This window comes from Eptesicus fuscus, chromosome 12 (assembly GCF_027574615.1).
Source record: "Eptesicus fuscus isolate TK198812 chromosome 12, DD_ASM_mEF_20220401, whole genome shotgun sequence".
NCBI classification, from domain to species: Eukaryota; Metazoa; Chordata; class Mammalia; order Chiroptera; family Vespertilionidae; genus Eptesicus; species Eptesicus fuscus.
In genome coordinates, this window is record NC_072484.1 from 24,426,167 (window position 1) to 24,443,020 (window position 16,854).

The following is a 16,854-nucleotide window of genomic DNA, read 5'->3' on the forward strand; positions in this document are numbered from 1 at the left end:
TTAAGAGTCAAAGCCAAGCCACCATGAGCATGAAAGCTGGCTGACCCCCCTATTCCCATTCTCCAGCATAGAGAGAACAACTGCCACTCACCCCCTGCATCCAAAAGGATCCCTCTATCCCTGGGTTTAAGCATGGACACTGGCCAAGCAAGCCTTGGATACCCAGGACTGCTGGATTGTAGCTATGTTGGTGTATCCCATGTACAAGGTGGTAAAGTGCTTTTGTGTCTCTATCTGATCCAGGTGGGGGACAGGGTTTGGGGCTGCCTGCCTAAAGGCCCCTAGCCCATGTGCTTATATTGGGACCGGTCCCTAGGGATCTGCACCTGGTTGGCAGTCATTTTGTGGTGGATGTGGTAAATCACCAGTGTTACCACAATGACGAGACCCAAGATGAGCCCCAAAATCAGGGGCAAGGTTTCCTCCAACTGTTCCTGTTCATCCACCTGGCATTTATGCTCTGAAATGGGAAAGAAGAAGAAAAGCAGTGAGCTCGTGTCCAAAGGCACTAAATCATACATCCTCCTACCAAAATTTAAAGGCAATGGAGATGAAAATCTCTCTCAAGGAAACTTTGGGAAGACCTGTGTGTTGTGTGTGTGTGTGTGTGTGTGTGTGTGTGTGTGTGTGTGTTTTCAGAAACAATATTTCCCCAACAAACTCTGAGGCTAAATCACAATATTTTTGCATAATATAAAATAAAAATACACCAATTAAATAAGGCAACATTCAGTTACTGGATTCCTGGCCAATGTCAACAAAATATTCAGATGATTTTTTCAATTTTCAGTGTCAGACACAACCACCATCATTTTTATTATTGGTTTGATTGTATAACTTTTTCTTGAAGTATAATGTACACATAGAGAATTGTACACAAATATACAGCTTTAAAAACTCTGAAAATACCAAATGTTGGCAACTACATGAAGCAATTGGAACTCTCATACATCATTGGTGGAAAATGGTACAAACACTTTACAAACCTATTTAATTCTAATTAAGACCAAGAAACCTGTCAGACACAAAAGAGTACATATTGTGTGATGCCATTTACCTGTTTAAGAACAGGTAAAACTAAGTCTATGGTGATGAAAATAATAAAAGTCCTTATATCTGGCAAACAGGACACAAGGGAATTTTCAGATGCGATGGAAATATTCTATATCGTGATCTAGGTGAGAGTTACCTGGTTGCAAGTACAGGTAAAAATGCATTGGGTTAAATACTTTAGATTTGTGCATTTGAATATATGTAAATATACTAAAATCTTAAAAGAAAGTGCGGAGCTTAGTGAATTTTCATAAATGAATACCCCATGTAACCAGCACCTAGATCAAGAAAGAAAATGTTACTAGCACACAAGGTGATTCAATCTTACTCTCTTAAAATTCAAAAGTTTCATAGCCCTATGTCTTCATTTTCACATAGAATCAGAAAAGCAATTTTGGGGAAACCTGGTGGTCAGATACTTAGTAGAGGTGACCAGAAGTGCATGCCTAGCAAATAGTACATGTTTACTTGGGATCCTTTGCCCCCTGTGGGTAACGAGTGGCCTTTCACCAAACTTACGAGCCACAACTGGATAAAAGAGGCTTTAGATATCTCTTTATAAAGACCAAGTTCTTAAGTAAAGATGACCCAGTGAGTGCTTATTGAGCAACTACTATGTGCCAGGATGCTCCAGAATCCCTGTTGATACAGTCCTCCCTCTCAACTCACCTGAGACCAATAAAAAGAATCTGGAAATTCACAGGCAAATATGCAGTTTTCTAAAAGCTCATACTTAACATGCCTGGTTCCTAAATTAATTTTCAGTCCTAAGTACAAAGATTGCCTCATTTAATCTCCATAACAATCCTATGCAGTAAACACATTACACCCATTTCACACATTAGATAACGGAGGTAGAAAAAACTAAGGAATTTGCCCAGGGGTAAATGAAGCCCCAATCTGAACTCAAATAGCCTGACTCAGCATAGTCAGGGCAGTACTGAGCAGACATGAGCTAGGGTTAGAGTCAGCGTCAGGCACTTAGAAGACCTGAGCCACTGGCATTCAGAGGCAACCAAATCACAAGGTGGGAAGGAAGGAGGGCTCTGGCCTCTGTGGATCTATGTACTGGTCATGAAAATACCTTCAGTTTCTGAAAAATCAGTGAGATGGAAACTTATTACAAAGGGGTATGAAGATACTTTTGGGGATGATGGATATGTTGATATTTCTAAGTTATAGTGATAGCTTCATAGGCTTTGTTCTAAGTCAATATTTAGCACATCATATATTTAAATATGGATAGTTTACTGTATTTAAATTATACCTGAATAAAACTGTTTAAATAAATATGTAAACATATATACATTCCCCAACTGAAAAAAATTAATAGTTTTTTAAAAGATATTTTGGCAAATGTTAGGGATTATTATCACTAAACTGAGCCTTTTTATTACAACCAGAAGGACTGAAAGAACAAGGAAGGGACTTGTTTTATTTTCACTCTTTGATTCAATTCTAACAAGTCCAACACTTTGACTATTAGCCTGTGGTCAAATATATCCATTTCCCAGGGAAAAGACTTGCCGTTGTTACAAGGTGCACCGGGGACAGCTGTGGGTCTAGAACTCCATAGTCAGAAAGCTGGTTTTTCCCATGATCCCGCATTGTATCTTTGAAGAGAACAATGAACAGAAATGGAGTCCCTGGAGTAGGGATTTTGTTAACAACAAAGGTTATTTGTTTTCCTCACTACAACACACTGTTGTGTGTGTTTTGTTAACACTGATTGTGGGGTTTGCTCAATTTCCATGTGCTGGCTACAAATTCATACTTTGATATTCATAACAAACCCCCTCCAACCACACCTGAGTTAATATTAATGAGGGGACTTTCGGAAGGCCCCTATGTCACCTAAGGATGGGGGGCTGGTTGCCAGGAGAACCAGCCCTGTGATTAAAGTGTTGAAACTTTTGGACCCAAAAACCCTGATTTCTGGGTGGGGAGAGGCTCTAGAGATTGATTTCAATCACCAATGGCCAGTGATGTAATCAGTCCTGCCTCTGCAATGATATCTCAATAAAATCCCACAAGGACTGGTTCACAGAGCTTCTGGTTGTTGGACACAAGGATATATAGGGAGAATGGCACACTCAGAGAGGGCATGTGCCCTGACCTTTTATAAATGGATGATCTAATAAAGTCCTGAGAGCCACTCTAACAAATTAATCGGACCTGAGGAGAAGGAGATGAAAACCTCCAATATATAGCAGGTTGGCTAGATTGCTGTCTGAAGTGGGGATGGGGTAGTCTTGTAGGGCTGAGTTCTTAACCTGTGGGATCTGATGGTATCTCCAGGTGGATCGTGTCAGAATTGAGTGGAATTGTAGGACTCCCAGTTAGTGTCAGAAAATTGCTTGGGAAAAAAATTGGTTGGGGGAAAAAAAACACTACATATCGGATTTGGTGCCAGATATATTATTCTTAAGTAGATAATAACTTTGGTGTAGTTATGAGAAATAACATCTTATATCCCATCTTTTTTTCCAGAGAAGAAAAGCAGAATGTATTTTGGCATGAATACATTGCCAAATTAAATTACTATTGTGTTTTTTGTTTTTATTTTCTTTTTCAAAAATTTTATTTCAGGGAGTGGACAAGAGGGCTAGAAACATCAATGATGAGAATCATTGATCAGCTGCCACCTGCATGCCCCCCACTGGGGATTGACCCCCAACCAGGGCATGTGTCCTGACCTGGAATCGAACCATGACCTCCTGGTTCATGGGTCAATAGTCAACCACTGAGCCACACTAGCCAGGCTATGTTTTATTTCTTAACACAGTTTTTTGTTGCATTAGGGGAAAAAAAACTGAACTAAACACAGCACAGGAAGTGCTTTCTAAAGGGAGTATTAAACTATGGACATTTCAAAAATAATCATGGGAAATAAGAGGATGTCAAAAAGTATCATGAAAAATACTGAATCCCCCCATCCTCACCCATTCCCTTCCACTAAGAGGTTAAATAAAGGGGAATTCCTGAGCCTGCTATCGCTTATCCACCATTCCAAAATCCACAAAGTTCTAGAAATCAAAAGTACTTTGTTATCACTCATTTGGCAGCAAAACCTGACTTGAGTTACCATTGGCCTGCTCATGATTCTCATTCATCTTACCTAGTCTGAAAATTCACATTTTTCATTGCATGATAAAGATATGTTAATATATTTTATTACAGGGGGCTGCAATCAGAGTCTGTGGTCTTCTTAATTCAATAGTCTCCCTTATCTGTGTGGATAGGTTTCGAGACCCCTAGTGAATGTCTAAAACTGTGGAGAACACCAAACTGTGTGTGTGTGTGTATGAATTAGTGCATGGGTGGGGTCCGGCCAGCCCACCCTGATTGGGGCCAATCGGGCTGGGGCTGGCCAGGGGGAGGGGCCACAGGTGGATGAATTAGTGCATGGGTGGGGCCTGGTGCATGAATTAGTGCATGGGTGGGGTCCGGCCAGCCCACCCTGATTGGGGCCAATCGGGCTGGGGCTGGCCAGGGGGAGGGGCCACAGGTGGTTGGCAGGCCAGCCCTGCCCCCTGGTCAAATTCCCAGTTGAACTCCTGGTCGAGGGGACAATTTGCATATTAGCCTTTTATTATATAGGATAATGTTTTTTCCCCTCTAAACACATACCTATAATAAAGTGATTTGTAAATTAGGCATAGTAAGAGATTAACCATAATAACTAAAAATAGAACAATTATAACAAAACTAGAGGCCCAGTGCACGAAATTAGTGCACTGGGGGGGGGGGGCGGGGGTTGTCCCTCAATCCAGCCTGCATCCTCTCCAATCTGGGACCCCACAGGGATCGGGCCTAAACCGGCAGTTGGACATCCCTCTCACAATCCAGGACTGCTGGCTCCCAACCGCTTGCCTGCCTGCCTGCCTGATTGCCCCTAACTGCTTTTGCCTGCCTGCCTGATCACCCCCTAACCACTTCCCTACCAGCCTGATTGACACCTAACTGCTCCCCTGCTGGCCCGGTTGCCCCCAACTGCCCTCCCCTGCAGGCCTGGTCCCCCCCAACTGCCCTCCCCTGCCAGCCCAGTCACTCCCAACAGTCCTCCCCTATAGACCTGGTCCCCCTCCCAACTGCCCTCCCCTGCTGGCCTGGTTCCCCCCAACTGCCCTCTTCTGCCAGCCTGGTCACCCCCAACTGCCTTCCCCTGCTGTCCCGTTTGCCCCCAACACTCCTCCCCTGCTGGTGTGTTCACCCCTAACTGCCCTTCCCTGCTGGCCTGGTCCCCCCCCAACTGCCCTCCCCTGCTATCCCGTTTGCCCCCAACTGCCCTCCCCTGCTATCCTGTTTGCCCCCAACTGCTCTTCCCTGCAGGCCTGATCGCCCCCATCTGCCCTCCCCTGCTGGCCTGGTTGCCCCTAACTGCCCTCCCTTGCTGGCCTGATCACTCACAACTGCCCTCCCCTGCTGGCCATCTTGTGGTGGCCATCTTGTGACCACATGGGGGTGGCCATCTTGTGTGAGGGCATGATGGTCAATTTGCATATTACCTCTTTATTATATAGGATACTCTACTAAAGTTTATGTGAATGTGGTCTCCTCTCAAAATACCTTATTATAATGTACTCACCCTTCTTCATGTGATGATGTAGATGATACAATGCCCGAGTGATGAGATGAAGTGAGGTGAATGACGTGGGCTCTAAGGGTTACTTGAACATAGGCTCTGCTATATGTAATAGTCAATGTGATAACCTGAACAGCTAGTAAGTGACTAATGGCAGATATGTGGATATGCTGGACAAAGGGATGATTCACAGACCAGGTGGGATAAAGTGGGACAGCAAGATATTTCACCATGCTGCTCAGAGCATGCACAATTTAAAACTTATGAATTGTTTATTTCTGGAATTTTCCATTTATATATTTAGACCATGGTTGACCATAGGTAACTGAAATTGTGGAAAGCAAAATCACAGTATATTTTTTCCTAAAATCTACAATATTCTGAATTCTGAAAATTGTCCAAGATTTTAGATGAGAGATTGTGAACCCATAAAGGACTCCCATTTCCCTTTTAGGCTTCAGCCAGTGTTTTCAAACTGCCTCTAATCCATAGGGAGAAAATTTTAATTACAAGTCAAAACAGATGTATACATACACAACTAAAACCAGAATTTTACAAAACAATAGTTATCCTTACTTTGTGCTTCAAATAATTTTATACTCTATTCTATTCTCTTTTATTTAAAACAGTGCTGGCATGCAGTGGCTCAGTGGTTGAGCATTGACTTATGAACCAGTAAGTTTCAGGTTGATTCCTGGTCAGGGCATATGCCTGGGTTGGGAGGCAGCTGATCAATGATTCTCTCTCATCATTGATGTTTCTATCTCTCTCTCCCTCTCCCTTCCTCTCTGAAATCAATAAAAAATAAATAAATAAACAGTGCTGGCCATGACCTACTAAATAGAATTTTCCATTTAATATATATTAGGCCATGGTTGACCATAGGTTGTAATCATATTTTTTGTACTAGTTTGATGAAACTGTAACACCCTTCTTAGAATAATGCTAATAAATGCATAAAAATAAAATATTTATTATTATACAGGAAACAGATTACACTGAAATTCAGCTATCAAGATATTTTTAAATAATTGGAAAGACAGTACTATAGGTACATGTATGCTGGCTGTGATTTACAAAGTAGTGAGAAGCACAATTATTTGCAGGATCTGTACAAACTAATGTGAGATGAAAATACAATATCTATTTGTGACAATGTCACAGGTACTACTGATACTACTGTGGGTTGTTACCTTCATTTACAATAGAAGGAAATGTTAAATATTAATTATGCCTCTGTGTGTCAGGAACAGGGCAAGCACAAGAAGGATATGTGTAAACTCTATCCCACCAACCCGTAAGCTCCCCCAGGCCAGGGGAAGTTTATATCTCCCAGTAACAAGGTGTAGCAGACACGAACCATGTCTCGTCATTCACTCACCATTGCCACCCATTCCCACGGGTTTTGACTACAAGGCAGTTAGATGACCCAGAGTCAATGCCTGCCCCTCCACCCAAGCAGTCATTGGAGAAATTGTTGGCACGCTGAATTCGTGAGTTTTTATCATGACTTCTAATATTCCTAACAGCATGATTGGAAGATGCCATCTAATCTGTGTTTTACCCTGATGGAGTGCATGAGAGTTGGCAGGTAAATGCTGGCCCCCTCCCCTACTTCCCCTTCCCCTCCCAGATCAGGTGGGATACATGCGGTGGGTCCTATAGCCTCTCCCAGAGGTTCCAGCAGCGTGACCCCAGGTGCCCACAGTAGTAATCTGCTTATTAATGGACCTGTGCGGGCTGCCTTGCCTTCCTATCTCATCTCATTTCCCCAATCCCTGCCAGTGCTTTCCAGAACCACCTCCTAAGTAAACTACTTGCCCTTACACACTCCCTTAGGATCTGCTTCTGGGGAACCCACACTAATGCACTGTGTCCCAGGACAGTGCCAAGAACACAGAATTCTAAGACTAGCAATGTGGCCCTACACTGGGCTCCATATTCCAGCCTTCAACAAGTTCTCAACAGTGTTAACAGAATTATCTCTCTCTAGATCAGTGGTTCTCAACCTTTCTAATGGCGCGACCCTTTAATACAGTTCCTCATTTTGTGGTGACCCCCAACCATAAAATTATTTTCGTTGCTACTTCATAACTGTAATTTTGCTACTGTTAGTGAATCATAATGTAAATATCTGTGTTTTCCAATGGTCTTAGGCGACCCTGCTAGCAGTTCTCAACCTGAGAGCAGTTCTCAATCAGAGCACAGGATCTGATACCCAAAGATAGTTTCTGGCCCCACAGGTTGAGAACAACTAGCAGGGTCGCCTAAGACCATCGGAAAACACAGATATTTATATTATGATTCATTAACAGTAGCAAAATTACCGTTATGAAGTAGCAATGAAAATAATTTTCTGGTTGGGGGTCACCACAACATGAGGAACTGTATTAAAGGGCCGTGGCATTAGAAAGGTTGAGAACCACTGCTCTAGATGCTTATACAGGAGATCCTGAGCAGCAACTACCCAGGGTGACATGTTTCTGACTGGGATGTTCCACACATTCCTTGGGATGAGCATCAGCAAACCCTCCCTGGGTTGGTGGCATGGCAGCTAGCCACGGGGCACCTACTGATGAGGAAAATAAGACATTTTTGGCAGGGCGACCAGCAGCCTGACTCTGTACCTAGTTAATCAGTATCCCTAAAGAACATTCCTGTTAGCCTATAGTCTAGTCACTGCCCCTTTCTTAATTATCTGGTCTTGCAAGACCTATTTACCTAAATACTCACCTTTTACAGAGGCCATAAACCATGAACAATACACAATCCCCAGAGGGGGTTATCAGCGCTGGTGTCAGGCCAGGCCTTTAGGTACTGGGTCTCAGTCCCACATCCCACACATGGGGCTTTTTGCAAAGCCTGCAAAAGGTCCGGAAGTCTGATCCTTATTTGGGGGACAAAGAAACCAAAGGGTGTAAAGAGAAAGCTTCCTCCATATTGGCTTGCTCAGGAGTTGGAAACAGGCTCCCCTGAGTCACGGTATTAGTACATCTGGAAATAAATGGGTTTTTCCTGTACCTCCGGGTACTCCTGTGTATTTTTCGGTCACCTGGTAAATTCTGTAACACTACTGGAGATGGTATACAGAGGAAGGTAAGGCTCATTCATTTCCACTAGAACACAAGTTGTTTTTCCCATAGTTCTGGGTAAAATACAGACCAGGTGGCATCTCCCGTTCATGTCATTAGCAGCAATGACACAGAGCTAATGAGTCCAAGGTACCCAATGACCTTTCCAAAGGTGCCTCCTGCCTCCACATGTTGGTTATAGTTGCTGAGCAAAAGCAGCAGAGGCTCTCAGAGGCGAAGAGCACAGGATCTGATACCCAAAGACAGGTTCTGGCCCCAGCCCCGGCAGCCAGTCGGAGTGCAGCCTTCACCAATAATTTCACTTCTCCCAGCCTCAGTTTCCCCACTGTCAATGGGGGTCTCAGTACCTTCTTCACAGGTTGGTTTGCTTGTTTTTTTCTCCTCAAAAGAGAATTAAAAAGGAACCAGCCTATATGGGGTACCGTGTAAATGCTTGTAAAACCTGAATTTTTAATAAAGAGGAATAGAGGTACCCTTCGTGTTCCATTATGTTTCTTCTGTCATTATGCATGAAAGTTGCCTTTAGTTCAAGCCATTACAATGCTCAGGCTGATTGTCCCCTCCCAGTGCCGCATCCCCCACCCCATCACATACAGGAATCTCCTGGGGCCCTCAAAGGGACACACAAGGAATTAACTGTGGGAGGACAAATTAATCCACCCCAACTGAACAACGGGGGTGCCTTGAACTGCGGGGAGGTAGATGGCACACAAAGTGTATTTGTTATGGAAATGAGCCAACGTGGCTGCCGCATATTGGCCCCTGGGTGGTTTATTTTCCCACTGAAGACTGAGATCCATTAGCTGAAAAGCCCGCTGGTGCCAAACTAAAATTTTTACACATCCAATTCTTTTTAAAACAGCCCAAACAAGCAGATTTTTAGCCATTTAGAGCCTACCTGCTTCGCATAATAAACCTCAGCCAACAGCTGTTACCCATTGATAAGCTAGGGCCTTGTAGCTATATGGCTTAGAGCCTCTTTGCTGCCCCTCAGAGCTCTCCGACCCCAGAGACTCCTCACTGTGCTACCCAGTGACAGACATCACCTAGGCACCGTAACCCCCTCTTCAATACTCCTCCCCCTCTGGATGGGGGTCCTTAGGTGCCTCCCTCTGGTCAGCCTCATGCTGTGAGGAGCTTCCCTTCTCATGCAACCATGTCCAAGCACCAATAAAGCTTGTGTGTTACTGCTTCCCATGGTCGTATCTTTTCCACAGTACTCCATAGACCAGGAGCATGGCGGGGAGGGACGGGGAGGGGGGGGGACGGGGAGGTTGGCTAGAAATGGAGCACCATGGGCCCTGCCCCAGACCTACTGAGCCAGACTCTGCATGCTAGCACGATCACCGCAGTTGTACACCTTGCAGCAGATTCCTGTGCGCACTGCCGCTGGAGACTTTGCTGGGCTCGGAGACTTTCGCTTGGGATTGGTGTAGTAACCAAGCTCAGTGCTCCAAAGGGATTTGTGTGATAAAGACGTCAACCCCCATTTGGGCTGAGAAAAGCCCCTGAAAGTGTCCACTAATCCACTTCACTGACCCTTCCTTCCTTGTTTTTCTCAGTCTAAGCAGGCAGGTGTGAAATTGCAGGCTGCCAGGTATGCCCCTCTTACACAGGGAAGAGATTCTTCATTGGAAACCCCGATGCTGTGGGTCCTGTGCACACATGACCAACTGCATGTACACACCCTGCAGTGAGCATACAGATATGACCAGATAACTCCCACACCGCCCCCCCTCCACACACCCAGGCAAGCTCCACTCACACTCACACAGCCATCCACAACAGGGCCAGAGCCTCCTGAGGGTCTATTCTGGGGAATGGGGACCAAATAAAATGGTCTCTTACAAAACACAGCGGGAGTCTGAGAGGCTCTGACAAGGAGGAGCCAGGAACAAAAGAGCCCCTACCATACAAAGGCACATCGATCCAGTGAGTGACTCTGAATGGGGTTTGCCTGCTCCAAGGCTTAAATCCCAGGGCACCATACAGAAGGGGACATCCTAATTATTACCCAGAGAAGCCTGGTAAGACAGGTGCAATTTTCTTGTGCTTAATATATCTGCATTTTGGACATTATATATGCTTAGGTACAAACACTCCGAGACTATCACGCCCATCTAGGAACTAGAAGTGGATAAAAAACTGCTTTTCAAACAAAAGATGTCATTAAGTCCATGCCATGAACTTTAGCAGTTTTTAGGAAAGTAGCTCTGGTCCTTATTCAGAATTCACTTACTCTGACATTGTGCACAATTCTAAAAGTCTAAACTGAGATTTGATTTCTCAGTCCATGAATGACTATAAGCACCAACTTAGAATTAACCCAGAGTGGGTTAGGGCAAGGTTTTGGTAAGAAACTAGTAAAAGCAGCAACTACAGCACCAGTAGTACCAAGAAGTAATGGAGTGCCTAAGACCAGCTGACCAGCAGAAAAACAAAAGGCACTAGAGACTACTGAAAGGACCCATATAAACTCAAAAGTGTCTATGATAGGGACCCTGGGGACTGATACTACACAATCCAATATTTTCATAATAAATCCCTGATCATCAATAATCACAAATCCAATTATATTTAATTATTTTTAATATTTTCAGTTTAAGACAGACATTATTACATGTATAAATAATTCTGTAATCAAACAGATTTAAAAAAAACACATTAAGGTCTTGACACAGAGTTTAGTTTCAATTTTGTAGAAAATACATTAAAATGGAATAGGCCATCCTTTTGTGAGAACAGTTAAGTGTGGTGCTGCTTTACTAAATCAATTAGATTCTGACTCGCCTGGCATGGAAGCATTTGGAAGTCTCTATTAATTGAGCGCACAGCTTCAGAATATCAATTCAGCCAAAGTTAGCTGGGCATCTGCAATGTGCCAAGCACTGTATTAGCTGCTAACCATACGAGGATGAAAAAGAAGCAGGCCCTCGCAAGAATGTAGGAATTCTCAAATGCCTTCTAATTGATCATGTGGTGGTGGTGGCGGAGGGGGGGTGTGGATCTATTCAGTTTGGTTTGAGTGGGATGTGCATTTTATGAAAGCTGGATTCATTGGGAAATGACATTGATTTGTGTGTGACACAGATGGGGACTCTCTAATATCCTGAACATTGGAATAACTGTATTCACCTGGGGAGCCCCAGCCCCAAAAAAGTCATCCATAAAGCAATCAGAATTTCTCTCCATTTTTTTAACCACAAGGAGTCAACAGAATATATACCTGTCTTTAACAACCTCCCCCAGACAAGAGAGAGAGAACAAATGAATTGAAGAATTCACTTGCCCTACATTTGCCCAGTGTAAATTGTGGCTAGACTTGGACAAATTGCAGAAAGGTGAGCTCTCTTCATGCCCTGCCTCTGCTGGGAGACAGAGAACCAGAAGAATGGAGATGCCCTGAACCTGCCCGAGGCCCTCTCAGGGGCTAACACAGATGGAGAAGCTCATTTCCTCTACAACCCAGAGAGAAGCAGGTCTGGGACCCATGCCTCTCTGGAGCCTTGTGGGTATCCCTCCCACATAGTGAGTGCTGGATGGAGGCAGGTCTTCATAATTCTCTTTCTGTGGTCTCCATGCGACCTACACACACACACACACACACACACACACACACACACACGCACACGCACACACACACACACACACACCTATTGCATTCTAGCCACACATAAACTTGGACTCATAGTGGTAGAAACTACAGCTGGAAGTGTCTGAGAGAACATGGAGAAACTGAGGCCACAGAAGCAAAGGCCCTTCTCTAACCTATGGCTCTCTGAGATTTTTAGCTGCTTCTTGATTGAAAAGATTTAAACTAAAATTGTATATATTTTTCCAAGCTGATTTTCTTTCTCCCTACCAAGGTTCCCCTTTTGGCAAAGGAAAGGAGGAAGGGAAAGATAAAGAAATAAAAGAAGGAAGGGAAGAATGAAGTGAAAGGGGGAGGGAGAGAGGGAAGAAAAAAGAAAGAGACATTGAAGAAAGTTGGTATGATCCAGTTTACAGCCTTTAGCCTTAGAAAAACATTACAGAAGGAGATAGTGTCATGTCAGCCTAGAGGAAATCCAAGCTGCAGCCTGGGACCCTTGGCAGGTCCCTTCCACGTCCATCCTGATGCCAGCCTCCTCTTACCTCCTCCCTTTCTCCTCCCATCACCACCCCCACAACCTACCTTCACTGAAGACAAAATCAGAGATGATGTCAAAGGGCTGGATGTGGACTGCAGACAGGATCATGGTGACCGTCTTCTGGGGATCGCTGGAGGTTAGTGAAATGGTCTGCTGAGCCTGACACTCATAGGACTTTCCGGCTGGTGTGACCAAGGCAGAGAGGCGGTGTGAGTTGGCTGTGTGCTTCCCAGCTGCAGGGAAAACCAAAGCAAAGGTTAGGCCTTTCTGGCTGGCAGAACCCTCCTGGCTCCTAAGTTCCCAGGCCAGGCAAATGGCTCTTGCCTGTCAGCTCCAGACCTCGTCCAACCCTCTGTGCGGCCAGGCAGTGTCACCTCGCCAGAGCTGGGGCTCTGCCTGTGGCATCAGGTGGTGTCGAAGGACAAATGCACCCATTCCTTCATGAGCAGGAGCTCCTTAGACATTCATTTGGAATTTGGGAAAATTTTGGAATTTCTTTTTAGAAAAGGAGCATGATACCTAAAAACCCAACCCTTTTCACTCTATAAAACCTAACAATGCAGATCCCAAAGACCCAGAACAGTGACTCCGTTTGCCACATTTCACACTAGTCCCCAAAGAATAAAATATCTTCCTCACAAAGCAAGATTTCTTGTGTCCTGGGCAGACACCCTGGGAAAATGCTTGAATGTGAATTTTTATGAAAAATTAAAAAAAAAAAGCCCTTTTATTTTTTACTGTGATGATAAAGGGGGCGAGAAGGGAAAGATGACATATATATTCTTTCACCTGCTCAGTACAAATCTTTCCCAGCCCAGGTGCTCAGGAGATCGAAGGCCTCGTTATGAATATATTAGACAACTAAGAAAACCAATCAATACATTTAAATGTGGTCTTTGACAGTGCCTGCAAACACAAACTTTGTTATTTGAGGAATGGACATTCCTCTGGCCACGATATTTTTGGAGAATCTGGGTGAGTTGTTAAAATGATGGGCGGAAACAGCTCATAAATTAGGCCACGGTTCAGAATGCACTCTGGGGTGGCTTCAGTCGATGACTGCAGACAGCGTGGGAGCCCTGCCGCCCTGCGCAAAAAGATACTGAAGGCATCAGATCCTGAAGGAAAGTCATCCGCTCCCTTCAAGTTGTAGCGCATGAGAAGGAAAACGGGGAGCAGAAAATTATGCAGCTTTGTCCTTCCCTGCGCCTCTCCAAAGGACAGATCCTAAGAGGTCGCCCCCAGGCAGCCAGGGGAGGTCAGGCCCTCAGAGGAGACTCTCACCTGGCATCAGGCCAGGGGTGCCTGCTTGGTCCTCAGGCCGGATTCCTCGCGCACTTACAGGCCTGAGGTCAGGAGGACCCACTGGCGCCTCCTCTTTCTCTGCGTTGGAGAACACGCCTGGGAGCGCAAAGCCAGGATCGGTTTCCAGAAAATTTCCAAATTTCCTGAGGAATTCGGCCTCCGTGCCTCTGCTTCTGCAGTGTCCGCGCTTCCCCAGGCTCCCTCCCCAGCCCTGCTGACCTCTACGTACCGGTGACTGCGTCTTTAAAATGGGTCTTCTCCGAGGAGTCGTAGACAAACTGGACCTTGCTCAGCCTCCACGTCGCCTCGGGGCCCTTGGAGGTGTTGTGACCTTCCTGCCCAGCGGAGAAGGCGCGCATCAATTGCCCCTGCAGCTTCCGGGTGGAGAAACTGAGGGGCGGCCCCTGCCCACACGCTCCCGGGAGAGTCTGCGCCCCCCTCGGCTCCGAGTTACCTTTACAAACAGCATTCTGAGCGAGTACGCGCGATCCACCCAGAACACCTGCAGCTCCGACTCGTTGTGACCACAGCGGCCCTTCACCTCAGCTCCCCGGGTCAGTGAGATTTCAGCCTGTTCCGTGATCAGCTGGGAACACAGACGCCCCGCACCCCCTCAGCGCGCCCGGCCCCAGTGGGGGCTGTAAAAGGCGGCGCGTCCATACTCCAGGTTGCACGCCTGGGCTCTCCTTTGCGCGCGTGATCCCAGGTCTGGGAACATGCGGTTAGATGCTCTACGTGCAGACCCCGCCGTTAGGGAAGCAGAGAGAGGGGGTTACTTTCCAAGCAGGCAGAGCGAGCAGAAGGCGTTACAAGCCGGAACCCCCATGCAGCATTCAGGAGCAGCCTGCAGGGGCCAGGGGGGCAAGGCAGGCGACCCAGGCCTTCATAGGGCATTGAGGGTGGGTGCCCTTCGCCCCTGGAGCCCTAGGAGCAAGCTGGGAAGGAAAAGGTTCCTTACATCGACATAATTGCTGGCCCACACATCATAAGGGACAATAAATTTGGCTGCAAACTCTGCCATGAGACAGGTCGTCCCATTTTCCCGCACCACAAATATATCTTTTTCAGGGTTAGTGGAAAGGCCTGAGAGATTTTCCACTTCTTGTTCTGCCGTGATTCGAGCCATTGTATCTGCGGGGGGGAAAAATCCTATCGGTTCCAGGCTTCGTGAGCCCACGCGTCTGGTGACAAATGGTTGGAGATCCTGGTCTGCGGGCTCTGGGATGACAAAGTTCCCGACTGCTGTGCGATCTGCGAGCCTTTTTCTCTAACCTAGTGCCAACAAATTCAAGCCCATTGCTGTTAATTTATAATAAAAATAAAGTTAAAAATGAAGCCTTTACTCATTTATAGCGGGACTGGCCTTTTTAAAAAAAAAAAAATCTTAGGATTTTAAACCAAATCTTTCTTACCAATGCTCTGACCCCACGAACAGGCCGGGATAGCACTGTCTGGGATATGGCATACAGGTGTGTGGCTTTCTGGGGAATTCCTTGCCCCTAGCAGGGAAGCCCTCTGCCCCCTCCTTCCACTCCTATCCTCACCTCCCCCCACCTAAAAAAAAAACACGCAAAATGTTATGAGCCACATCTTAAGCTACCGACTTTATTTACTATGCTGGCTCTTTTCTCTGCAAAGACTGTACTCGGCCCTCGCGATCGTTACTCACGGAACAGCATTAGGAGAACTCGAAGTCTATTAAAGCTGAGAACGGCTCTTCCTCGGAGATCCATGGTTGCCTTGCAGCGAATGAGGCCAGATGTGCTGCTGCAGAGGCCGTCCGAGAGGGAATCCCTTAAAGTCGCGTCTGGAGTGAGCTGGGGTGAGCCAGTGGCGGGGGCGCCGAGAGGGAGGAGGGATGGAGCGCGTGCTCTGCAAGCTCTGGGGAGGACTTGGTGTCGGCTGCCGCACCCGACCGAACCGATGCAGGCTGAACGGGATCCTGCTCACTGCAGGGGAATGAACCGCGCGGCGAGGGAGCTGTCCAGGGCTGCGAGTGCTGAAAGGAATGGGTTGTGTTGCAGGAGTGATTGTGGCTTGGATTGTGCAGAGGGCCAATGAGATTGGGGGCGGGGGTTAAAATTCTCTCTGAGTCTGTTTCCTGTTCGGCAGTTCCATCCGCAAAGATGATTCTGTCCTGAGAAACTTAATGGACTTATTTGATATCCTTACCAAAAACAGTTAGTAGGTGGTGTAGATATCACAATCACATGACTGGGAGTCCTGGCTTCTGAAAATGCATCTGGCTCCTGAAAGAAAATAGTAGAGCACAAATTGTTGCTGCTTTAGGGGTGGAGGAGTAGGCAGTAAGAGGGAAGGAAAATGCTATGGCAACCGTTTCCTGCATTGGGAGACATCTCCTCTTCCCTGCTCGCAATGAGCTTGTGGGTTTAAAGTTAAATTGCTGCCTCCCCAAACAAGGCCATCAGTCAATGCCGTATATCCATAGGGCTTCCTTCCCGTGAGTTCTGCTGTCTGATTGCATGAGCACTCTGAACTCTAGGGTCATCTACCTACCCTCATTCATTAAGTTGTATTTACTGTGCCAAGAGGAATGTAAGTGAACCTGAAGTTTGTGAGGGTCACCTAGGGTCTCTTAGTAATATTTCATAGTTATATAAACACACACACACACACACACACACACACACACTGATATTACTGTTCAGCATCTAATGGGGCAGAAAAA

At 45.9% G+C, this 16,854-nt stretch overlaps 1 protein-coding gene across 2 annotated transcripts; it reads right to left on the reverse strand.

The window, feature by feature from the left end:
- Positions 1 to 281: 281 nt before the first annotated feature.
- Positions 282 to 15,898, reverse strand: LAMP5 (lysosomal associated membrane protein family member 5). Of its 2 annotated transcripts, XM_008141085.3 has the most exons (6): positions 15,835 to 15,898; positions 15,124 to 15,296; positions 14,620 to 14,751; positions 14,395 to 14,500; positions 12,905 to 13,093; positions 282 to 460 (listed from the first exon to the last, which is right to left on the reverse strand). In XM_008141085.3, exons 1-6 carry the CDS (start codon positions 15,896 to 15,898, stop codon positions 282 to 284), a joined length of 843 nt encoding a protein of 280 aa, XP_008139307.1. The 2 variants fall into 2 exon arrangements, with proteins under 2 accessions (XP_008139307.1, XP_054580330.1); XM_054724355.1 differs by lacking the exon at positions 14,620 to 14,751.
- Between the last annotated feature and the right edge of the window lie 956 nt (positions 15,899 to 16,854).

Bases quoted from the DNA above. Each gene is read 5' to 3' on its own strand.
- LAMP5 (XM_008141085.3), bottom strand. From the start codon at position 15,898: ATGGATCTCCGAGGAAGAGCCGTTCTCAGCTTTAATAGACTTCGAGTT. The intron at 14,501-14,619 runs GTAACTCGGAGC...TCCGCTGGGCAG, and splicing joins TCAGAATGCTGTTTGTAAAG to GAAGGTCACAACACCTCCAA. The intron at 461-12,904 runs GTAGGTTGTGGG...TTCCCATTTCAG, and splicing joins TGATTTTGTCTTCAGTGAAG to AGCATAAATGCCAGGTGGAT.